The 24,655-nt window shown below is 39.9% G+C and overlaps 2 protein-coding genes across 14 annotated transcripts in view; one reads left to right on the plus strand and one right to left on the minus strand.

Moving 5' to 3' along the window:
* ARFIP1 (ADP ribosylation factor interacting protein 1) overlaps positions 1–6,248 on the minus strand; it is a 157,547-nt gene extending 151,299 nt beyond the window's left edge. For 3 of the 5 annotated variants that reach the window (XM_059875917.1, XM_059875921.1, XM_059875920.1), the window contains exon 1: positions 5,980–6,248. The gene's annotated coding sequence lies outside the window, so the exon portion shown is untranslated. 5 annotated transcript variants of the gene reach the window in all.
* Positions 6,249–6,310: 62 nt separating this feature from the next.
* On the plus strand, positions 6,311–21,255 carry TIGD4 (tigger transposable element derived 4). 9 transcript variants are annotated; one of them, XM_059876221.1, is made up of 5 exons: positions 6,443–6,696; positions 6,998–7,240; positions 15,509–15,599; positions 15,765–17,675; positions 20,819–21,255. In XM_059876221.1, the coding sequence occupies exons 4-5, from the start codon at positions 16,298–16,300 to the stop codon at positions 20,833–20,835; spliced, it is 1,395 nt and encodes a 464-aa protein (XP_059732204.1). In that variant the 5' UTR covers positions 6,443–6,696; positions 6,998–7,240; positions 15,509–15,599; positions 15,765–16,297; the 3' UTR covers positions 20,836–21,255. The 9 variants fall into 9 exon arrangements, with proteins under 9 accessions (XP_024833294.1, XP_059732204.1, XP_059732200.1 ...); XM_059876217.1 differs by lacking the exons at positions 15,509–15,599; positions 20,819–21,255 and adding an exon at positions 15,376–15,460 and having other exon boundaries at positions 15,765–19,884; XM_059876220.1 differs by lacking the exons at positions 15,509–15,599; positions 20,819–21,255 and adding an exon at positions 15,376–15,460 and having other exon boundaries at positions 15,890–19,884.
* The last annotated feature ends 3,400 nt before the right edge of the window (positions 21,256–24,655 follow it).

Raw genomic sequence — 24,655 nt, forward strand, 5'->3', positions numbered from 1 at the left:
TGTGCCTTTAGGATGGATACTGGATTAGAGATGATCTGAAGAAGTGGGTAAACAAGAAAGAAGGCTCCTGTAGAAATTTCAAGCGAGATTATGGTAACAAAGTAAAGTGGTTGTAGTGGAAATGGGAAACACTAGACAGGTTTAAGAGATATTTAGAAAATAAGACTAATAAAAACTTGTTGACAGACTGGACCTATCAGGGAGAGGAGTGAATAAGGTTCACTCCTACTTTCCTGGATTTTCCAACTGGTAAGATAATGGAGTTATTCACTAAAATAAAAAACAAAGAAAGAAGAAAAAACATATTGGGGCAGGGGTTGGGAGTGAGGGAGAGACCAGTTTAGTTTCAGACCTTGTATATGAGATATCTTTAATACTAGTCCAGAGAGGTGCTAACTTAAAGTAAGATATACAGATCTAGAGCTCAGAGGAGATAGAAAACACTCACATCCTTAGAAAAGCTGACATCTTTATCCTAGAAAAGCAGCTAACCATAATCCCCAAACATCCAAGGAAAATATTAGACTCTGACCATCTGGATTTAGTTAAAACAAAAAGCTGAGAAAAAACACGGCAGTAATATCTCACCAGCTAAAACAAAAACTACACAACATGCGAAACAGATATTTTAAAAAATCTTATTTCAATGGTATATTTATTATGTCACCAACCATATAGTATTTTAAAGTTTTAGTTGCTGCTGCTGCTAAGTCGCTTCAGTCGTGTCTGACTCTGCAACCCCAGAGATGGCAGCCCACCAGGCTCCCCCATCCCTGGGATTCTCCAGGCAAGACTACTGGAGGGGGTTGCCATTTCCTTCTCCAATGAATGAAAGTGAAAAGTGAAAGTGAAGTCGCTCAGTCGTGCCTGACTCTTAGTGACCCCATGGACTACAGCCTACCAGGCTCCTCCATCCATGGGATTTTCCAGGCAAGAGTACTGGAGTGGGGTGCCATTGCCTTCTCCGAAAGTTTTAGCAGGGCTGGGTAATAAAGTGGAGACTACCCATCCTATTTTATCTTAACTAATTTAAACAGCCACATGTGGCAAGTGGCTACTCTGTCAGAGAGCAGCAGTTTAGAGCTTTCTCATGAATTTCATCCAATCCCCAACATCTACTTTGTGAATTAACTGACAGCAGGTGTGAGGGACAGAGGGATTAAAGAAGTAGAAGCTTCCATTCCATTTGCTCATTATCTGAATTTTTATTTCAAGAACATATCTTAGTTGTCATGCTGAAAATATGCTTAATTTTAAAAGTAAATAATACACTGAACAGAAAAATGAGGAAATACAGAAAAACAAAAATAATCTATAAACATACCTTTAAGAAACATTCTACAATTTACATTCAGTCAAACATGAAGAGGATCTACATTTTTAGCCCTTTTGTTAGAAGGACACCAATGGCTCCAGTTACTCTGAGTTCTCTTCTCCCCCATCCCCCTCCCAACATGTTGGAAATCCTATGAGAAAGCCATCGGCTCTAGAACTCCGTTTCAAGGCTGCCAAATATAAACACTTAATAGTCCTCTTGCTTTTCTCCCTTTCACCACCATCACCCTCTGCCACCAATGTCTCACACTTTAACTAGAAACCACAATGTCACAAAATCATTTAGTCACTACAGTGATAAAGAGTACAAGCTTTGGAGTGAAGCAACTTTGTGAGTCTCCTTTAATTCGTCCAATTAGTTGGACTAATTACTTCTACTGGTTTCTACACCTGTTTCTTTATTTAACAGAAAATAAGAAATTCCTAAAACATATAAAGCATCTATAAAGCATAATGCCTAGCCCGTTATGGACTTTCACATCCTGGTGCTATCCTAGACACTCAATGCAGAGCTCTGAAACAAAACACAGAGCCATCCTAGAGGTTATATCCCCTGGCTTAACCCCAGGGACTCTTTCTACCTGGAATGTGAATCCATCCCTTATCAGGTACTTTACAAAGTACTTTATCAGAATACCATATTCCTCTTCTCTTGGACAAAGCTTTTCCAACCAACGTGCCAAGAACGAATTATGGATGTGCTGAAATAATGACCCCCCCACTCCCTGGCCCCCTCAGCTTTCAGGGAACCAGGGAGTCTGCCATACAAATAATCGTTTTATGTGTGCCACGATGCAGAGAAGTTTGGAAACCTTGCTCTAACACTATCTCACGTTGGCAGAACATTGGAGCTGGCAGCTTCCTTCCTCTAGCTGACTTGGGTCTCGCCACCAACTCTGTCATTCTCACGATTCTGCTTCAAAGACAGCCGTGCCACAGTTCTCCCAAAGGACCAAAAAGAATCAAGCCTGGATGTCAAGGAGCTGTGAGTCCAGCGCCACACAGATACACAAAAAAATGAAACAAAACTCTCAGGTGACAATATGGCAGAGATGCTACCAAATTTTCACAAAACATCTGAGCAATTTCCAGCAATACCTGCCTATAACTATTTCAAGGCAAAAGTTTAGAAGTAATGGAGGAAAGATGAAAGAGAAAGTCACAAAGGAAAGAGAAAACGAAAATGTGTACTTTTGTAGAGAACAGCTGAGGATTTGTAAGAGCTATTCAGTGGCTTCCATGACTGGCAAAGTTAGGAGACACTAAAGAGGACAAGAGTATTTTCAAGTTCCTTTGTTTTATAGTCTTTTTTTTTCATACTTCTAGAACTAATGCTGGTGAATATGAGACTTTTAGACCGTTATAGTCCCTAAGTCATCGTCGTCCATATTTTGTGGAACTACTCTCTCCAGTCTGTACATATATCATTAGTTTTTCATCCATAACCATATTCTCTTAAATTCCCTATTAAATTTACTTACTCCATCCTCAATTTATTCCTTATCCCATCCCAAATTCATCATTCTGGAATGTATTTATACCTCCAGACTCTTACAATGCTAAGTCTATTACTTAAAAGCCTTTATTTTCACATTTTCCACTCCTCATATGTCATCTCACACACTCACACACACACAGATTTGTATCTACCCCATAGGAAAACTATCAAATGACACTCCATAGGCCTCCTCCAAATTCATTTCTTTTTGTCATACTTTTTGATATGACATGAAATCAGGTGTTCAATTATTGAAAATTAATAAAGGAAGAGACCTTCTTAACGTCTGAGAGAAAATCAGGTGAGATACCTCCAACTTGTACCAAAGATGTAAAGAAAATATGCTAGAAGCACTGGAGTAGTAGTTGTCTGGATTCAGTAGCTCAGTCTGGATTCAGATAACCCAGGTTCAATCCTGGCTCCACCAGTGTAGTTCTGAGCAGATTAGCTTCAGTTTATCATTTAGTTCCAATTTCTTTATCTGTGTGTGTGTGCTCACTCAGTCGTGCCAGACTCTTTGTAACTCCATGGACCGTGCAGGCGGGCTCTACCCATGGAATTCTCCAGGCAGAAATACTGGTGTGGATTGCCATGCCCTCTTCCAGGGGATCTTCCTGACCTTGGGATTGTGTCTATTGCGTCTCCTGCACTGCCAGGCGGATTATTTACCACTGCACTACCTGAGAAGCCCTTCTTAATCTACAGAAATGAAAAGCTCAGCCGAGTTATAAGGCTGCTTTGAGGGTGGGATGAGGCAAGGAGATCACACAAAGCACCCAGCACAATGCCGGCCCACAGCACGCAGACAGACGTTACGGTGTCAGATTATCAGTCTTCTGGCTTCCTCATTGCCTTAGAAGGAAACTAATTTAGCATGGTTGATTTTTTTTTTTATAAAGATTATGTTTTCTGTCACGCCCCCGCTACTCCGCAAAGTAAGGATGCTAGATAGAGGGAAAATTAATTTTTGAGCAGAAGACGCTGGTCACTCTGTATGGACTATGATAAGCTGTATAGTTCTCTTCAAGTTTAAACATTCTATAAAATAGGCGTCAAACATTTTAGAAGGTCAACCCTTGATCAACAAACACCATCAAATCAGCAAATTTCAATATGCACTCTAAACTTACATTAAGTTTGGAAGGATACTAACTTATTCACAAAAGAGAATTATCATTATTCTTAATCTAGAGGTAATATGGAGAGAAAGGAGATGTCAAGATGAGCAGCAACATGCCAAAGACTTAGGGACCACACCACTGAAACATGCTTTGCCCTTTCTAAATAAGCTGAAGGCCGAAGTAGATAACCTTAAGTGAAAAATAAGAAAATGAAAAAAAAAAAAAGAAAATGAAAACAAAGTACAGTAGAAGTTTAAACTTTTACTCTGAGCTGTACCCAGTGGGTTGGTGATATTTAATATATATTCAAAAATCATAAATGTATCAATTTATAAATCCACTGGATCTCTACAACATTGGCCACCAAGAGCAATCCCTAAAAAGAAACCTCAAAACCACAAATCAGGAACTAAATAAGTAGGCAGCCTTACTTCCTTCTCTAGGTCTAGGAAGGAATTTAGAAACACTGAAATTCTAAAGTACCTAGAGATTTCATCACTATAAAGCTAGAATCTCTGCATTCTACTCTCCATGGTGCCCAAACTAGCTATGTAGAGTTTGAAAACAAAAAAAAAGCTCCACACACACACAAAAAAAAGTTTTCATTAACTTCAAGAAGACACTGCCTTAAGGAGTGGTTTTTAATCTACTGGAGGTTATATATCTCATTTAAGAATTTTCTTCAGAGGAGAGAAAATGTACTGAAACAAAACTTTGCCCATAATTTCGGGGGTGGGGATGAGGAAGTCCCCTGAAAGTCACAGACCATGGACTCCCTAAGGCATGACCCAGGATTTAGGCAAACTAATTTATCAATTTGAAAAAGAAGGAAAGTAACTGAGGCAGAGATTTTAATCCAAAAAATAAAATAAGATTAGAAATATTTGCTGTTTTCTCAGCTAAGGAGTGTTAGACCTGGTGGCTGGGAGGGAGGGTTGAGCAAGGAAAAAACAAAAGTGGGATTAAAACAGTACTGACATGTAATCTGTTGTCTTCAAATCGAAAGAGCAGCAATAAAACAGCCAACTCCTGCAGCCTTAACCCAGGAAGGATTTAACATAACCAATTCTTGTGCACATTCCCACACCAGTGAGGTTAATTAAACAGCAAAGGGGAACACACAAACACCTGCCACTTTTGCAGCCGAAAGCACAAGTTTAACAAAAGTCCTTCAAATCTTCCATCTTTTTCTTCCTTAAGAACCGACTCAGAGAAATTACATGTTTTAATCCAGGAGAAAAGGAAGGGAGGGGGACAAATCCTAAAAGGGGGTTGGTTAAAAGGATGTGCAGGAAGTGGAAACTACAAACTTTTTGAGATCAAAGGGCTCAAGAGGGCGGATAAGAACATAAAGGAAGTAATAATACAATAAAGTAAAAGGGGAAAGCGTCTAGAAACTGTTCTTAAAACAACAGCAACAAAAACCTCTTTCCTTTTTCCTAGACACGTAAACAGTAGTTAACTTGGCAAAGAGGAACGGACGAGACGACAGCACAACTTCCTTCCCAAACTCCAGCATTCCTTGGACGTCCTCTCCAGCACAGTCAGGCTTGGGACATTTCCTAGGCAAGGCTCCTCCCTGCACCACAGCCTGAGGAACCTCTAGCAGGGACTATCGCTGCGGGAGAGGGGAAGTGGCGGATGCAGGGAAAGAAAATCAGCAATACAGGCTGGACACCAAACCGGAGGGTGGCCCACTCGGAGACTCAGTCGAAAAGACCCGGATCCTGCAATCCCTTTCCCCACTCAATGCGTTCACAACCCGGAGGGTGCCGCCCTGGGAGGGCCGGTCCTACCGCTTCACTCGGCTGTTTCGGGGGCACCCTCAGGGTGACAAGAGGGACGAAGGGGTAGAAATCCAAGGCCGAGTACCTGGGTAGAGAGAGATGGCACACACAGTCTAAGGACAGAAGTGCCCTGTGAAAGTACGGAACAGCGAACCCCGGAGGCAACGTGTCCGGCCGGGCAACCAGCTCCAAGCAGCCTTCCCCCGCCTCCTTCCCAGCCGGCCAGCTCCGCCCTCACCTGTCTGCAGGGAAGCCGGCAGCACTCACGTCGAGGATTATCCTTGCCTCTGCTCCCTGAAGTCGCCTCAGCTCTGGCCAGAAGTGAGCGGAAACGCGACTTGTGCCTGTTCCTTCTTCCCCTCCCGCCACGCACCTCGGCTCCTCCGGGGCGGGGAGCAACTCCAACTGTCACAGCCTCACACTGACCAACCTCCGAATCTACTCAGACCGGCAGCCTCTCCACCGGCGGCCTACAGCTCCTGCACCCGGAGCGGCAGAGCCGGAAGTGAGGGGACCGGAAGTAGCGTTGTCCGTGGCCCTGGACGGCCTCTCTCTCCCTCAATCTGGCCAGCCCAGCCACGTCTCGATGGTGCCAGCACACCTCCAGCGAGGTCCCCTCTCCAGGGGGCGGGCCCCGCCCCGCCCACTGCGGCCCTAGCAACCACATCCGGGACTCAGCCGGCGCCGTTGCCCGGGTAATTTTCTGGTTGCGGCCAGTCCTAGAGGGGTGTGAGCCTGGGTCCAGATGCACCTGCCCGAGCTTGCCCCAGGGCGCGCGGGCCTGGTCTTGAGTGGTCGGAGGTCCAGGAGCCCTTAGCATAACTTTCTCAGTCACACACCTCAGCCTCACGCGTTAGGCTTTCCCCCAACAGATGGTGAGCCGGTGGCGGGAGGGCGCCTCGCAATCTCAGGAGAGCCAAAGCTTCTTTCTCAACTGCCGGAGAGCACGCAGAAGGTTATTCCAAACCCGCGGGCTTTGAGAGGGTGGAGGGAATGCGGGGTTTAGGGAGCAGACGGGATGCGGGTGCTTCACTCTCCTTCCCCAGTGCCCCACGCTGTCCACTCACGCCCACCCACTTCTGGACGACCAGACTAGACACCCTTGTTCGGCATCCCTGAGTTATGATTTGCTGTCTTTGTGATCACTTTCTGCTCTGCTTGCTGGCAGAGAGTGGATCCGTGATACTTTTCTCTCCTGCTTCTCTTTACTCAGATGACCGATTTCTGCTTTCTTTGCTTGCCCCATTACTTAATAGATCACTGCCCTGTCTACAGAGACCTCCGAACAGTCCTCTTGGATCCCGTTATAGTTTCCTAAGTGAAGGCCCCAACCTGCACTTCGGCTATTCTGCCTGTCCCCGCACAGTACGGCTCAGCAGTGGTGCTAGACCCTTGAAGCTCATTTGCATACAGGACGTACCGGTGATCCAGCCGCGCTAGTCTCCCTTCCAGGTTCTAGACTGCTTTTGACAGCCCTGTCACTTGCAGAAATGACAAAGGTAACAGCGCACTCCGTGGAATCTACCCCTCTAGACCAGACTTCTCACCTGCCTTGTCAAATTAGCTGACAAGACATTTTTAATGGCTAAGTGCCCGAAGGCAGAATTCTGCCTCTTTGGATTTGTAGGGAGTTTCAGCATAGTGAACCATACATCCCTGTACAAACACCTATCCCATATCTGTGAAGAGTAAATGCACCACAATGTTTCAAAAGTAAATACCAATATTTATTGTCTGAGATTTCCAGGACACCTTCTCTGACAAAAACCGTAATGAAATTCCAAAACGTAAATCTGTGGTTGCATGTTGAATCGCTTCAGTTGTGTCTGACCCTTTACTATCCCACGGACTGTAGCCCGGCAGGTTCCTGCTCCATGGGGATTCTCCATTCAAGAATACTGGAGTGAGTTGTCGTGCCCGCCTCCAGGGGAAATGGATGAATATATATATATTCGTTCATTTAGCTCTAGTTCTACAGTTTACTGTGGATTTTGTGGTTAGAAGCATTCCTGTTAGTCTTCTCAATTATAAGAGAAGGATCCCCATCTAGAATGCTTCTGCTGCTGCTGCTAAGTCGCTTCAGTCGTGTCCGACTCTGTGCGACCCCTTAAACAGCAGCCCACCAGGCTCCCCCGCCCCTGGGATTCTCCAGGCAAGAACACTGGAGTGGGTTGCCATTTCCCTCTCCAATGCATGAAAGTGAGAAGTGAAAGTGAAGTCGCTCAGTCGTGTCCGACTCTTAGCGACCCCATGGACTGCAGCCCACCAGGCTCCTCGGTTCATGGTACTCTCCAGGCAAGAGTACTGGAGTGGGGTGCCATTGCCATCTAGAATAATTACTGCTTTTATTATGTAGGAACAGAATGGAACTTAGTAGCCAGTACAAGGATTAGAGTTTCAGAAGGATGACTAGGAAGAGGTGGGTGACAGTGCTCAGTGGTACCAGAAAGATGTGTACTTAACTGTTTGGGCTGGCTGGGGCTGTAAGGATTCCTGCCAGCTGTCTCTTGAGTTTGGAGACATTTAACTAAAGATATCTGTTAGACCATTAAGCTCAGAAGTATTTCTGATATTAAAAAGGTAGACACTTGGTTTAGTTATTTGTCCTTAGCTGGATCGTTTTCTTGGCAGCTGCTGGTTTTGATAGAAATTCAGATGTGGTTGGAACTGATGCTAACTTCTACTTGGTGAGGGTGCTGTGAATCATTTTAGGTGCTCTCTGGTCCAGTGTGATTCTGCTAGTGTGCACAGTTAGTCCTTATATTAATGCATAGTGTTATGCTGTGCAAGGCTATAGACAGGATTCATCCTCCTATGATTTTTGCTACCTGCAGGGAAATTAGAAAGTAGGAAGGCCTGAAGGATACACTGGAAATTACTTCAGCTGGTGACGGAAAACAGTGACAGTCTATGCACTTTCTTTGGGAAAAAAAGGAAGTAGTAGCTTTTATTCTTGGGTTTGGGGAAATTTTTTCATGCTGACTCAAAAGACTGTTTTAAACCGAGCCCTGCTTAGATGGAGACTCTCTCTCACTCTATGCTTCCTTCCCTCACCCTTTCCCTTGATCCCTCCCCCCACCCCCTTGCTTTCTCACTCCCTAATTGCCTACAGCTTGGGGAATTCTTCCTGCCCATTTTCCTCGGGAAAAAATAGAAGATTACTATTTTCCTTTTAATTGGCATTGTGTTTGGAGAAGTATAACAAGAAGGGAATAGCTGCCTGCCATATATGCTTGTGACAGGGAGCTTATCTAATCACTAACCTTTGCACTGCTATTGGCTATTATTCAGCTTTAGAAAAATCAGGTACCATTTATTCGCTTGGCTTATGGGGGAACTGTAGCAGCCTGTTTTTTATTTATTGACTAGGAAGAAAAGCAGGCAGTGGGTTAAAGGATATTGTTATTTATCATTATATATATTTCAGTGTTCTTCTCTGAAAGTAAACTCTTTATTAAAGGGTACTGATTCTCCTCCTCCTCCTCCTAAGTCACTTCAGTCGTGTCCGACTCTGTGCGACCCCATAGACGGCAGCCCACCAGGCTCCCCCGTCCCTGGGATTATCCAGGCAAGAACACTTAATGCAATATTTAAATAAGCCCATGAAAAGTAGAATGGGTAGAACATAAAGTAGAAATTGTTTTAACTACAAAGGAAAAAACTTATAATTCCATTGTCTACAGTTAACATCAACATTATGGTCAATATCTTATGCAAATTTTTTTCTTCATTTATTTAACAAATTGTTATTGGGAACCTACAGTTAGCTGGGCACCAAGCACTGTAGGAACAGCCGTGAGCCTCTGCCTTCAAGGAACTTTCAGTATAGGTTGTATTTGTTGGCATGCAATTCTGTATTTTGCTTTTCCCACTTAATATTGATATATTATGAAATTTCCCTCATATCATTAAACATTCTCCTTCAGGGGCTCAATAGTATTTTAACATATAGATATTCGTAAGTTATTTATCTAATCCTTTTTGCTACAGATCTGGATTACTTTAAGTTTTCTCTATAATTATAAAACAACCAAGTAGGAAACAGTCTTGTGTGGTATAATTCTAAGACGAATTCCAATGACTTTCACCTTGTATAATTCCTTCCTCTGCGAACAGGACAGGCTGTCATTCTATGATTATATTATACGCAAGAGGAATTTTGCAGATGTAACTGAAGTAACTACTCACTGACTTTGAGTTACTCAAAACGAAGTTAATCTGGCTAGTCCTAAACTGACTACATGAATCTTATATTTTATTTATTTTACTGAAGTATCATTGATTTGCAATATTATATTAGTCTCAAATGTACAAAATAGTGATTCAATATTTCTACAGATTATACTCAATTTAAATTTATTACAAAATAATAGCTACATTTTCCTGTGCTATGCAATATATCCTTGTTACTTATTTATTCTATGTGTAGTAGTTTGTATCTCTTACTCCCATACAGCTACGTTGCCCTCCTCCTTTCCCTCTGCTCACTGGTGATCACTAGTTCGTTCTCTGTGAGTCTGTCTCTGTTTCGTTATATACATTCCTTTGTTTTAGATTCTACGTGAACGTGTTAACAAAGTGTTTGTCTTTCCCTGACTTATTTCACAAAGCATAATACCCCCAGCTCCATCCACATTTTTGCAAATGGCAAAGTTTCATTCTTTTTTGTGGCTGAGCAATATTCTATTATGTATTTATACGTAATATACATCTTTATCCATTCACCTGTTGATAGACACTTAGGTTGCTTCCATATCCTGGCTGTTGTAAGTGATGCTGTTATTAACAGTGGGGTGTGTGTATCTTTTCAAATTCATGTTTTTGTTTTCTTCGCATATATATGTACACACAGCACTGAATTGCTGGATCCTATGGTAGTTTGTTTCCAGTTTTTTGAAGAACCTCCATACTATTTTCCATATTGTTGCATCAATTTACATTTCTGCCAACAGTGTACAAAGGTTTCCTTTTCTCCGCATTGTTGCCAATGTTTGTTATTGTTTTTGATGATAGCCTTTCTGACAGGTATGAGGTGATATCCTACTGTGGTTTTGATTTGCATTTTCCTGAGGATTATGATGTTGAGCATCATTTCATGTGCCTGTTGGCCATCTGTGTATCTTTTTTGGAAAAATGTCTTATCAGATCTTCTGCCTATTTTTAATTGAGTTGTTTGGTTTTTGGTATTGAGTTGTATGGGCTATTTATATAGTTTGGATATTATTCCCTTCTTGGTCACATCATTCACAAGTAAGCTGTCTTTTCATTTTGTTCATGGTTTCCTTTGCAGTCCAAAAGCCTTCAAGTTTAACTGGGTTATATGAACCTTTTAAAAGCATAGTTTTCTCTAGCTGATGGAAGCAGAGGAAATTAGAGAGATTTGAAGCTTGAGAGAGATTTGACATGAGAAAGGTTCTCTGTTGGCTGAATAAAAGGAGGTACCCAGGTGCTGTTGGCCCACTCCAGTACTCTTGCCTGGAAAATCCCATGGATGGAGGAGCCTGGAAGGCTGCAGTCCATGGGGTCGCTGAGGGTTGGACACGACTGAATGACTTCACTTTCACTTTTCACTTTCATGCATTGGAGAAGAAGATGGCAACCCATTCCAGTGTTCTTGCCTGGAGAATCCCAGGGACGGGGGAGCCTGGTGGGCTGCCGTCTATGGGGTCACACAGTCAGACACAACTAAAGTGACTTAGCAGCAGCATCAGTCCTACAACCACAGAAGTCTAAGTTCTTTACCAGCTGAGCCACAAGAGAAGCCCAAGAATACTGGAGTGGGTAGCCTATCCCTTCTCCAGCGGATCTTCCCCACCCAGGAACCAAACTAGGGTCTCCTGCATTGCAGGCGGATTCTTTACCAACTGAGCTATCAGGGAAGCCCACAGATAACCTGAATGAACTTGGGAGCAAATTCTCCCCCAGCTTCTGGATAGAGCCCAGCCTGACTGGCATCTTGATTTCAGCCCTCTAAGACACTAAGCAGAGGACTCAGTTAAGCCCACCTGGACTTCTGGCTAGTTACATGAGATAATAAATGGATATTGTTTTAAGCTACTGCTGCTGCTGCTAAGTCACTTCAGTCATGTCCGACTCTGCGACCCCATAGATGGCAGCCCACCTAAATGTCTGTTAATTTGTTACACAGCAAAAGAAAATGAATATATTTGTAAGATAGATTATTTTTATATCTATAATTTTGAGGGAGATGGAATAAAATGGTAGGTATGGACTTGCTGGATAAAAAGTTATGCACATTTTTTAAGTTTTCATATTATATTGCTAATTTGCCCTCAGCAAGCTTTGTACCAACTTATGTACATCCTAGCAATGTATGTCGGAGAAGGCAATGGCACCCCACTCCAGTACTCTTGCCTGGAAAATCCCATGGACGGAGAACCCTGGTAGGCTGCAGTCCATGGGGTCGCTAAGAATCGGACACGACTGAGCAACTTCACTTTCACTTTTCACTTTCATGCATTGGAGAAGGAAATGGCAACCTGCTCCAGTGTTCTTGCCTGGAGAATCCCAGGGACGGTGGAGCCTGATGGGCTGCCATCTATGGAGTCGCACAGAGTTGGACACGACTGAAGTGACTTAGCAGCAGCAGCAGCAGCAATGTATGTTACTGCATCCCAGCAAACCCTAGATACTGCTATTTTGGTAAGCAAAAACAAAAAGGTAGCTCCTGTTTTGAAGGAAGATTTACATTTCTCTTACTACTAGTAGAATGGACAATTGTTTTCTTTATTTGGAGTTCAGTTGGTAAGTCTATTTTAGTGAGTTGCCTAGTCTTAGTCTTCAGTTCGCTTCACTGTTGGTACAGAGAAAATAGTTCCTGCTGGTGCTGGTGCTGCTGCTGCTGCTAAGTCGCTTCAGTCGTGTCCAACTCTGTGTGACCCCATAGACGGCAGCCCACCAGGCTCCCCCGTCCCTGGGATTCTCCAGTCAAGAACACTGGAGTGGGTTGCCATTTCCTTCTCCAAAAGTAGTTCCTAACTGGTAGTAAGTAGTACAGCATTTCTCTGCTGTAATATCTTCAAGGGGTTGTTGTTTTTGTTCAGTCGCTAAGTAGTGCCTGACACTTTGCGACCTCATGGGCTATAGGACACCAAATTCCTCTTTCCTCCACTGTCTCATGGAGTTTGCTCAAATTCATGCCCATCTTCAAGGAGTAGCATGATTGAGAGAATTATTACTTCTAAGAAATATTAGCTGCTGCCATCATTCCCTGCAAAAAACAAAAAGCCCAGCCACTGGGCTGTGGGAGAATGGAAAATTCCCATTCTCAATGAATTCAGCTTCATTGATTAGGCAGTATTGCCTAACTTTGCTAGGGAAAAAGCCTGGCTTGTCTGATTTGGCGTTGGAAATTTGGTTGTTTCAGGAATAAAGATGTATTGCATCTTACCATGGAAAACTGTAACTTTGACAACTGTTTTAGAGGGAAATATATACTGTTAACTCTCAGGAAAAAAATCCTACTATCTTCCTAAAAAAAGTATCACTATGTTCAATTTGATCAAGATAATCATCTCTGATTGTGTGTATTATATTGCTTTATTTGTGATAGGATATGGGAGAAAATTCAAGTCACTTTTTCTGTAATCCTTATTATTTGAGATGATAGGGTTTATACCTGACAAATGAAATAAAATGGAAGGAAAGAAGAGGAAAAAAGAAACAAAACAAAAACAACCAAACAGAAAGAAGGAAGAGATTCCCTTTTACTCTTGGAGAGTAATTTTCCTTGGTTTTGACTTTTCTTAAAAAATTGGTTCTTGCTCCCTAAATTTCTGGAGGTTGGTATCCTTCCTAATAAGAGGAAGATATTTTTAATTTTTTATCCTGAAATAATGGTATATTTATAGGATATAGTAAAAAATATGCAGGCAGTTTCCATATATAAGAATTTTTGTAGTTGAATGGTCAAATCTTATTTACTTAAAAGGTCAGCTCACCCTAAAATTGGATATGGGGTATGGATTCTGTTTATGTCCCCAGAATTCATAATGGCTGTTCTCCTGTGGAAACCTTATACTGCCTTTTGGGGTATATGTGGAGGGGGATAGGTTTGGAAAGGCATTGGAAACTCTATCTTTAGCTTGGTGCTGGAGGCATAGAATGTGTAACTGTTAGAGGAGCCATGCCATGTGTAAAAAGAATGGTGGACTTGACCTTGGAAAGCCTGGATTCTGGACTGCATTCAACCATGTTATAACCGTTTGAGCTTTGAAATCGTTTTACCTTCCTCCTGAGTTGTTTAGAATACAGGAAGTAAAGCAGTTTGGAAATTAACACCCTAGGCTCTCATAATTATTATTAAGATCATTTTTGCAACAACAAAAAAGATTCGTTTACTGGTTTTATTTCCTATAATAAAAATTACTTCTTTGTTTTGGCCAACAAAGGCAGAGGAATTTTGATAAAGTTTTGTGCAAAAAAAAAAAAATGCATGTGTTATCTTGAAACCTCCAAGGGCAGAGAGAAAAACTAGAGGAATGGAGTGTCTACCCTCTCACGTGGAAGGAAGTAACCCTCACCGCCAAACCCCCCACCCCCTTCATCAGATTAGCGTGTTCCTGGGCCTGTAGGAGGCCCAAAGCCTGTGGATTCTAGTGGGGGAGATGCCACCTGGGAAGGCTGGGACCAGTTTATGTAGGGTGAGCATTCTCACTGCACTGTTTGGCTTAAGAAGAGTTCTGCTTTCAGTGTATGTTTAAGGTGGGATTCTTGCTATCATTTGAAGTAGGATTTCACAAAATCTCAGAATTTTATAGATTGACACAGCGGAAGGGCACATTAAAGGGAAGATAATGATGATGAAAGGGAAAGGGAAAGTTGCTCAGTCATGTCCGACTCTTTGCAACCCCATGGATTATACAGTCCATGGAATTCTCCAGGCCAGAATATTGGGGTGGGCAGCCTATTCCTTCTCTAGTGGATCTTCCCAACCCAGGGATCGAACCCAGGTCTCCAGCACTGCAAGCAGATTCTTTACCTGGCTGAGCCACAAAATGATGATGAGGTCATCAAATATTTATTGAGTACTTTGTAAGGTGCTAAATGCCTGTGCTAAGCGCTTAACACACTCTCACTGAATCTCACTGAATGTGCCATTACTCCATGAGGTACATGCTGTAGTTACCTTTATTTTACAAAAAAAGAGGGCCAAGGCTTCAAAGGCTTAAGTGAACTACCCAGGATCACCTTAAGTGCTAAATGCCAGTCACTTGTCAATTCAGGTTTGTCTGGCACCAAGGCCCATCTCCTCCCGCTGTGATAAGCCCTTTATTTTACAGATAAAGAAGTAGAGGTCCTGAGAGGTTGAGACCATGATCTCTCTCCTTCTTTTGTTTTTTTCCACATTGTATCTTCCCAGTACTTTGTTTATTCCCATGCGTTTTGTCAAGTATTTTCTGGCCTCCGTGCATTCGGCCAATGTGTCAAAGTGATAAAAAGTTACTAGATTTTTAAGCAACTAGAATAAGATTTCCGTTTTTAAAATTTGTAATGGAATCACTTGATTGGATTTTTAGCGAAGCATTCTACCAGACTCCTGTAAAGGAGACACTGTCTCCCATGTTCTATTAAAAGTTGGACCTTGTGACCACTGTCTATGTTTTTCTTTTAGAGAAGCCAGAGGGGCAGCCTGTGACTTCATGGGAAAAACAGCCACCAAAGATCTACCCAGCATCATTTTTAGTTCTTTAATTTTGGTAAGCTCACATTTTTAAAACAGATTAAATTTGTCTGATTTATTCCAGAAGTATATATTACAAAGCATTCAAAGGCAAGTGAGAACTCAAGGGGTCAGAGCAGAGCTCCAGAGCTTTTCACAGGGACACCATTTGGGAGGTAAGCATTTCTTCTGGAAGCTTCAGTTACTGTATTTTTAGAAACATGTTCCCATTCTTTTCATGATTATTAAAAGCATAACTAAATAGTATAAATTTTTTTTGATATTAAATTGACATATCATCGCTAAAATTCCTCTTTTTTTTTTTTTTTTAATGTTTCAAGTGACAGAGGATATTGTAAAGTCTTAGAAGGGTTCTACCATTTTCTACTCTACCCTAAAGAGACTTGGAAATTAGCGGCTGATGTTTTGCATGAAATTTCTGAATGCTTTTCTTCTTATCTCTGAGGCCTTCTGTGGAGAATTAAGAGGAGGCTGAATGCGCGCATGGATAAAATGGATCATCTTAAAGGATTGAAGTTCCAAAAATACATCAGCAGGACTGGACAGGTTTGACATAATGAGATTTCTATTTTAGCTTGACTTCTGGAACTCCGAATAAACTGAACTGCACAAGGTCCTGGGGAGGAGGTTTCTCTTCTAAAATATTCTAGCTGCAGATAATATTTTTCTTATTCAGATCCTCTGAAGAAATGCATTTATTCATCCGTTTCCACAGAAATAAGACTATTAGACACTGACCAACTTTTAATATATGTAGTGGCTTAGAAAGCAATTTGTATCATACTGGAAAATAAATTTTTCTAAAGAAACAGACCCAGAGAGAGACGACATCTCTACATAAGCTCAGGGTGAGATGGCGGAAGCTCCTGTGGATGCCTCAACTCTGCCCGTAACTGTGAAGAAAAAGAAAAGTCTATCCATTGAAGAAAAGATCGACATCATAAATGCAGTAGAAAGCGGTAAGAAAAAAGCAGAGATTGCAGCTGAATATGGAATAAAGAAAAATTCATTGTCTTCTATTATGAAGAATAAAGACAAGGTTCTGGAAGCCTTTGAATCACTGAGATTTGATCCAAAGAGAAAAAGACTGAGAACGGCTTTTTACACAGACCTGGAAGAGGCACTAATGAGGTGGTACCGAATCGCTCAGTGTCTGAATGTGCCAGTTAATGGCCCAATGTTGCGGCTAAAAGCTAATGATTTTGCCCAGAAACTGGGACATAATGATTTTAAGTGCAGCAATGGGTGGCTGGATCGTTTTAAATCCAGGTATGGTCTAGTATTCAGAGCTCAACCTGTAGAAGCCACAGGTGTATCAGCAGACCCTTCAGCTGTCTGGCACCAAAACATACTTCCTTATTATTTAAATGATTATCATCCTAAAAATGTTTTTAATGTAAAAGAGACTGGGCTGCTTTATCGAATGTTGCCTACAAATACCTTTGCATTTAAAGGAGAAACCTGTTCAATTGGCAAGTTATGCAAAGACAGAATAACCCTGGTGGTCGGGACAAACATGGATGGCTCAGAGAAGCTTCCTCTGCTTCTCATTGGGAAAAACAGAAATCCACGTTGCTTCAAAGGCATACAGTCATTGCCTGTGTGTTATGAAGCTAACAAAATGGCATGGATGACTGCAGAAGTATTTGAACAGTGGATGCAGAAGCTGGATGAGAGATTTCAAGCTCAGCAAAGAAGAGTGGTGATTTTTGTTGAATCTTCTCCTGCACACCCAGAGGTAAAAAACCTGAAGTCCATTGAATTAGCGTTCTTTCCATCATGTTTATCTTCCAAATTTATAGCTATGAAACAAGGTGTTATTAGAAGCCTTAAAATCAAATATCGACATTGTCTTATTAAGAAATTTCTGAGCTCTGTTGAAGGCAGCAAAGAATTTACCTTTTCCCTTCTAGATGCAGTTGATACATTGCATCTCTGTTGGAGGGCTGTCACCCCAGAGACTATTGTTAAGAGCTATGAAGAGGCAGGGTTCAAATCTCAAAGGGGAGAAAGCGAGGAGGCAAGTGCAGAGACAGACACTGGCCTTGATTTGGTTGCCGACGCCCAGGCGGCAGGAGTGGAATTTCCCGAAGGCTTATCTGTAGAAGAGTATGCTGCCCTGGATGATGACTTAGAGACTTGTGAGGCAGCACCCAGCGGTGATGCTGTATGCCCCAAAGAAAGTGAATCAGATGAAACTGGATTTTATACTTCTGACGAGGAGGAGGATGGTGGGTCTCTGGAAAGTGAACTCCCTTTACCATCAAAAAATGAGGCAATAACTGCTTTAGATACTCTGAAAACTTTTCTTAGAAGTCAAGATATAAATGATGAGCTTCATAATGCTTTAGCAGACCTTGAAATTTTTATTAACTCTTTATCATCTAAGTAATTATTTATTGTACAACATCTGAAGATAATAGAGCTTTTTATAATGTATTTTATTATTAATATTTAAGGTATGTAAAGGGAAAATACCTCTTAAACCTAAAAAATGCCTAACTAATAATTTTTGGTTTAATTGCAGATGTCTTTAGTCTGTCTGCAGAGTAAAGTTCCCTAGGTAGATTAAATGATGAGTAAGTAAATGAAAAAAATGAATTTCAATTTAGTAAGATTTTGGGGAGTAGAAAATAAATTTCACAGGCCTTATATTTGAAATATATGGTATATATGTCAAAAACAAAAAGAACTCTCCAACTGTTTGATTCACACAGGTTGAATTGGTGATTGCTATTTTCTATTTTTTTCAAGTTCAGATCACATTGTAAGATATTTTAATTTTTCTACCTCATCTAAGAACCAAACATGTATCTATTGGTTAGATATTTATTTTTATAAACATACACTAACTAGACTCTGAAATATCAAGTGCTAATTTTAAATTATTTTTCTCATGACTAGCTAATCATCCTAATAAAAATTATGAAAAATTACTGAAAAAAAACTGACCCAATTATAAACCCAGATGATTAAAAATATGCATCTAACTTTAAAATTATTTCTGTATATGGTCAAACGAAAGACTTATGACCTTATCACGTTTCCTTAAATCATCTATATCCAGAAGATAATATGGATTCTTCCTAAATATTTGTATGTATATGTGTGTGTGTTAACAGAAAAGTGCATTATTAAAATATGTATTAAACTCTTTTTATATTTTAATAAGATTACTCTTTAAAAATGTGAAGAAACATATGCAGTTACTAAAAAAGAAAATATGTAATTCTTAGTTCTCTGATTTTAAGAGCTGAAACAATTTATAACATTGGATTTTTTTTATTTTACTGAATTTTGTTTTCAGGACAAACTGATTGTTCTTTCAGTGTATTTTGATTTTTTTTTTTCAAATTCAGTGGGTAGCATTTTGGATTAACTTTTTGTTTGAGGAAGTTTTGTATTCAGAATGTTTTAAAATATTGTATGAAATTATTTATATTCCATAAAATAGTCTTTAACCAGTAGAAAAATATAACAATGTGTCTGACTTTTTTGTTGTTAAATTTTAAATACATTTAAGTTATTAGATCTAATTTAGTGTCCCTTTTGAAAAGTATTTTGAAAAAATATAAAACATTATACCAATGATTTTTATTCTGAATTATTAGTCTGCCAACAGAAGACACATTTGGAAGTGACTATTTATAGAAAGTATTTTTATTTTCCACTGTTGATTTACTTTGCATTGAGATTTAGTAGTTGTTAAGCCTGAAAAATGTATTCATATTAAAGTTTCTTTTAGAGTAAAATATAGATTGTTTATATTTAATTAAAAGCATTTTTATTAATGACTTGGTTTAAAATTTTAATGTGATGGAATCATGGACCTAAATCATGGACCTTGATCTCTCTTAAGAGCCCCACTTGTAACTAAAGTACCCGGTAAATATTGAGCCCTCAATAACTTTTTTCTTTTTCTCCACTTCATACCATTTGGATATCAAATATTTTATTTAATCATTCCAGATGACATAAGAATTATTATCTCCATTTTTACAGATGAGGAAATTAAAACCTGGAACAGTGATCTGGTTAAAATCTCAGGACGAAAACTAAAATGCAGTAGTTCCCCATCACCTAGTCCTGTGTTCTGCTAACTATATACCACAATACATACTTCTTTTCTGTACTCTATAAAAGAAAATTCTATGGGTTTTTTTCCTCTTGAACTTAGGGTTCTGAGATCAAAAGTATTTCAGAGACTAACCTGAGTCTTTGCTGTTAGCTGTATTCAGACCTCTCTCCTAAGAACACTGTTGCTAATGAAATACCAGGACTTTCTGATCTGGTACTCTGTACCATTTTAACACAGAAGTTCCTTGGAGTTCTAGTGAAAATATTTAAAAACAACTTTAATATTCCCTAAGTGTTGAAAGAACCTACTCATTTCCTCTATATGACATCATCCATTTTTTACTTCTGGGCATAATAAATCTCAAGGTGATAAAATAAGGCAAGGCTCCTATGAAGACTTAGAAAAAGGTGCCCGAGATTCAAATCAAAGATAAACTTTAAATTGTCGACGGTGTACACAATTCCATGTAGTTTACAAGACATATATACATTTTCAGAACAAAACGAAAAAGTCACTTTCCCTAAGACAGTCACTACTGTCTGCCTCACTCCTGGTCTATCTTCCCTATATACGGTCGCAAAGAGTTGGACGCGACTGAGCGACTCACACACACACACACACACACACATTATTCTTCCTTACTAATTCCTGTTGTTTCAACAATGTTTTTGCCTGTTTCTACTTCAAGCAACAAATCTTATGTTGAATTTGGGACACTTTCACTCCATCAGTGAGGGGTTTGGTTTAGCATAAAAGAGGACAATGAGTAAATCAAGGCCTGCTGGGTTTTATGGTACCTGCCTGGCTTCTTATTTGGATCTAAGATCAAATATTAAACCTCCTTTTTAACTTATACAAAGCAGAATAATTGGAAGGGGAAGTAAAGTAGGAGAGGAAGAGTCAGAGGAGAGCTTGCAACACAAATGCCTCAGATTTTAAAAGAAGCCTTTTCAGTCTCTCTTCCAGCAGGGGCTCCGTAGAAACTGGCAGACAGAAGTTTGCCCTCAGGGAAAATAGCACCACACGTCTGCTCAGAGGTTCAGAGTCCAGTGGTGGGTTGCATCTTTGTCAGCACTAAAGGTTTTCCAGGCTAAGTGCAGGCTGGGAGGAGATCTCTTGAGAGAAAGGGGCCACAGTATGCGTACAATTTAACTTCTCAGAAAACATTTCAGTCACCGGATATTTAAATCTAGTCATAGTCCTGTGCTGTCTTGCAAAAGACATTTCCTTTCTCTGAATCTCAGTTTCTTTCATTCATAAAATGAGACTGACACTTCATTTGAATTTATTTTGCAGATGAAAGAAAAATTTGAATGTGAATGCTTTCAGCAAACTCGAAGTGTTCCACAATTATAGCGAATGACTGAAAGGCGCTTCCAGGTCACTACTCCCAGATATGCCCAAGTATTGATGTTGTGCTCACTAAACGCCAATGAGAATTTTCTCGTTGAAATTTCTTCTGTGCAGTAAAATAAGACAGTCAACATTTCTAGAAATATGCCATTTAACTGTAGAAATAAAAAATCATTTCTGTTTTGAATGAGGGAATAAGGTGACTTAGAAAGCTTCGTTTTTTAAAAAAAATTGATCCTCATGGAAAGCAGTTCAATAAAATAAGTACTCATTGCAAAGTAGCTTTCTAAGTAGCCTGTCATTAGCTGATTGAATTGCACTGTGTATCTGAGGGTAACCCAGAGTCTGGGGAAAGACTAATAAACACACTATTATTGTAATCTTCTTGGGCTGCCATAACCAAATACCATTGACCGGGTGGCTTAAACAACATAAATTTATTTTCTCACAGTTCTAGAGGCCAGAAGTCTTGAAATCAGGGTGCCAGCTGGTCAGTTTATGGTGAGGAATTCTGCCTTGGGCTGCAGACAGTCATGGTCTTCCAGATGCTCATGTGACCTCTGCTTCGTCAGTACAGGGAGAGAGAGAAAGTGCTAGCACTCTGATGCCTCTTCTTGTAAGAGCACTGTCCCATTGTGAAGGGCCCATCTTCATGACCTCATATAACCCCGATTATGTTCTCAAAGCCCCATCTCCAAGTACCATCACACTGGAGAGTTAGGGCTTTAACATATGAATTCTGAGTCATCCAACTACCCCGTACCGATGAAAGTACAGTTGACCCTTGAAAAACACAAGTTTGAATGGCAAGGGTCCACTTGGATGTGGATTCCTTTTGCTAAACATGTACTACAGTACTACACTGGTCCTCCACTGGTTGAAGGCATGTATACAGAGGCACACTGTAAAGTTATACACGTGTTCTCAATATCCCGGAGGGTCAGTGCCCCTAACCCCGACACTGTTCAAGGGTTAACTTTTCACATATTAATCAGCCTCGTTTTCAATTTGCTCTAAACTAAAAGGACGTGCATATTTCAGAACTGATTAATTAGCAGTAGCTATTAGCAAAGACTTTAAAGCTTATGAAACTTTAAGAAGAAATGGGGACATATTTCATGTCCTTGAACAAATGGGAAGACTCAGGCACATTTCAATATTGAGGAAATATTCAATATTTCCTCCAAGTTAATGTCAAACAAAATCCCCTTGCAGGTTTGTTGAAGGTTTTGCAAAATATTGTTTGAAAATCTTGAAAAAATAATTCTGATTTGTATCTGGAAAAATAAAAATGTATCAATATCTAAGAAATTCTTGAAAAATAAAAATAAGTAGTATTTGACCTATACCAGAAGTTTAAGCAATATGATGTTGGCAAGATAATTAATAGGTCAATCAAAAGAATGATATATGATGTCTAGAAAAAAACAAAGAATTTGCATATGATAAAAATGGTTTTTATTCAGTGGTGAAAAGGATGGATTATTCAGTAACTGATATTGAGGCAATTGGCTAAGAGAAAAGGAATTTTTAAAGTCATATTCAAAATGAATCCTAGAAGGAGTAAAAACTTAGAAGGAAGAAAAGCAAAAAAGGAAGAAAGGAAGGATGGGAGGAAAGGAAAAAGAAAGGACACAGAAAAAAAGAGAGAAAGGAAAGAAACTTGTAAACACTAGGGACAAAAAAGGTAAATCTTTTAATAGAGAAGATCTTCTAAAAAAATATGACACTCAAGAAAACACTTGAGTATGAGTATATTTTCAACACCACTAGAAATCAAAGAAATACAAGCAAAATGGGATAGCTTTGTGGGGGAGGTTTAGCATGTTAGAAAGATTATGAAGAATGATAATACTAAATAGAGACAGGATAGAAAAATGGATGCACTGCTGTCAGAAATAAAAATTGATACACTGTTACTATAATTATAGCTGGCTTGTATTAAATGCTTACTAATTACCAAACTATTCTAAGTGTTTCACATGTTACCTCACTCAATCCTCAGAATGATTCCAATTATTATCATTCCCATTTTACCAATGAGAAAATTTGAGTATAGATACAGTTACAGGAAATCCCATGGACTAAGGAGCCTGGTAGGCTACAGTCCATGGGGTCGCAAAAGAGTTATACACGACTTAGTGACTGAACAACAACAGTTAATAAATAACAAAATGAAGATTTAAACATAGAAAACCTGACTTAGAAATATGTTGTACGTGATAAAAACAAAACAGAGATAACAAGAATATTTGTTGTAGTGTGTACATAAGGGCCATGGGATTCCCAGGTGGCTCAACAGTAAAGAATTCGCCTGTCATTGCAGGAGATGCAGGAGACTTGGTCAGTCCTTGGGTCAGGAAGATCCCCTGCAGAAGGGAATGGCAACCCGCTCCAGTATTCTTGCCTGGAAAGTGCCATGGACAGCAGAGCTTCGTGGGCTACTGTCCCTGGGTTCACAAAGAGCTGGACATAGCTGACTGAGCACACGTGCAGGGCAGGCCATAGTCCCACATCCAAAACCTCGGAGGCATATATGTTTCAGAACTTCTCAGGTTTGAAAAAGAGACTGTATGCATATACTTCATATTATATAACACCCCTGGGAATACTAGGGTAGCATCCCACAACCAAACATTAATAATTTTGTAATGAAACATATTCACTTGAAGTCAGATATGTAAAGATTATAAATAGCTTAGCAGCTTCATAGTTTTTATTGCCAAATAAGTCCATGTCAGTCAGCTTTTACCACCACAAGGCTACAAAAAGGTTTTCAGAGCTTTACATGTTTCAGAACGCAGATAGCAGATTGCAATCCTATAACAAAGCAAAAGACTGAAAACTATCTGAATGTTTTAAAGAGAATTGATTAAATATATATTTACATTGATGAAATATCAACATCTAAACTTTAAGAAATTTCTTTTACTGTGTGTATTTGCAAATTTGCTTGCATGAACTGAATATTTTCTAAATTCAAGTTGTTCTAAATTTCAAATTCTGGAACTAAAATCTTCTTATTCTCCTTGTTGAACATCTTACTGTCACCACAAGGCTAGGAAATTCCTTGCCAAGTAAAACAGAAACTACACATAATATTGAATTGGTGAAAAACTAGACTTACTGGTTTAACGTATTATGAATTATAATACATGTTCGTCTTTGGGCATTAGCCCAATACAAGTCCAAAGAAATCAGCTTCCTTGATCGGAGAACTCTTGGCCAGTGTGTCAGGGAGAAAAATCAAAAGAATAAGAGCCCTATTTCATTCCACTTTTACTTATTTTTTTCTGAGTCATCAAATCCCAACAAGATCATGTTTTGCTTTTTAAAGGACTGCTGTTTAATCCCATTATATCTTTCCAAGAGTACCTATTAAATATAATATGTTGATATGTTGATATGTTGTTGATATGATTAATACTTGCTCAATTGGGGAACTCAGTGATGTTACAGATAGTCTTGTTTCCTGTATTAGGCATAAAGACCAGGTTTTGTTTTGTTTTCCTCTAACTTCCTCTTTGAATGCCACTAAACTCCCCTGTTGTTAATGCCAAGTCACACCAGTGTTGCTGGCTGATGCCACACCTTATTTTTCATATTGCAAAATGGATAACTCAGCATGGAGATAAGAGTCATTTTCATGTTACTACCTGCCCCACTGAGCAACCACTTCCAAAAAAAGATTCAGAATTACTTCTCTCAACACTTGGAGTGGTTTGCAGAGAGATATTTGCCCCACCCCTACACTCTAAATATCTAGGAGAATCTCATACT

The sequence above is a fragment of the Bos taurus genome, chromosome 17 (assembly GCF_002263795.3).
Source record: "Bos taurus isolate L1 Dominette 01449 registration number 42190680 breed Hereford chromosome 17, ARS-UCD2.0, whole genome shotgun sequence".
NCBI lineage: Eukaryota > Metazoa > Chordata > Mammalia > Artiodactyla > Bovidae > Bos > Bos taurus.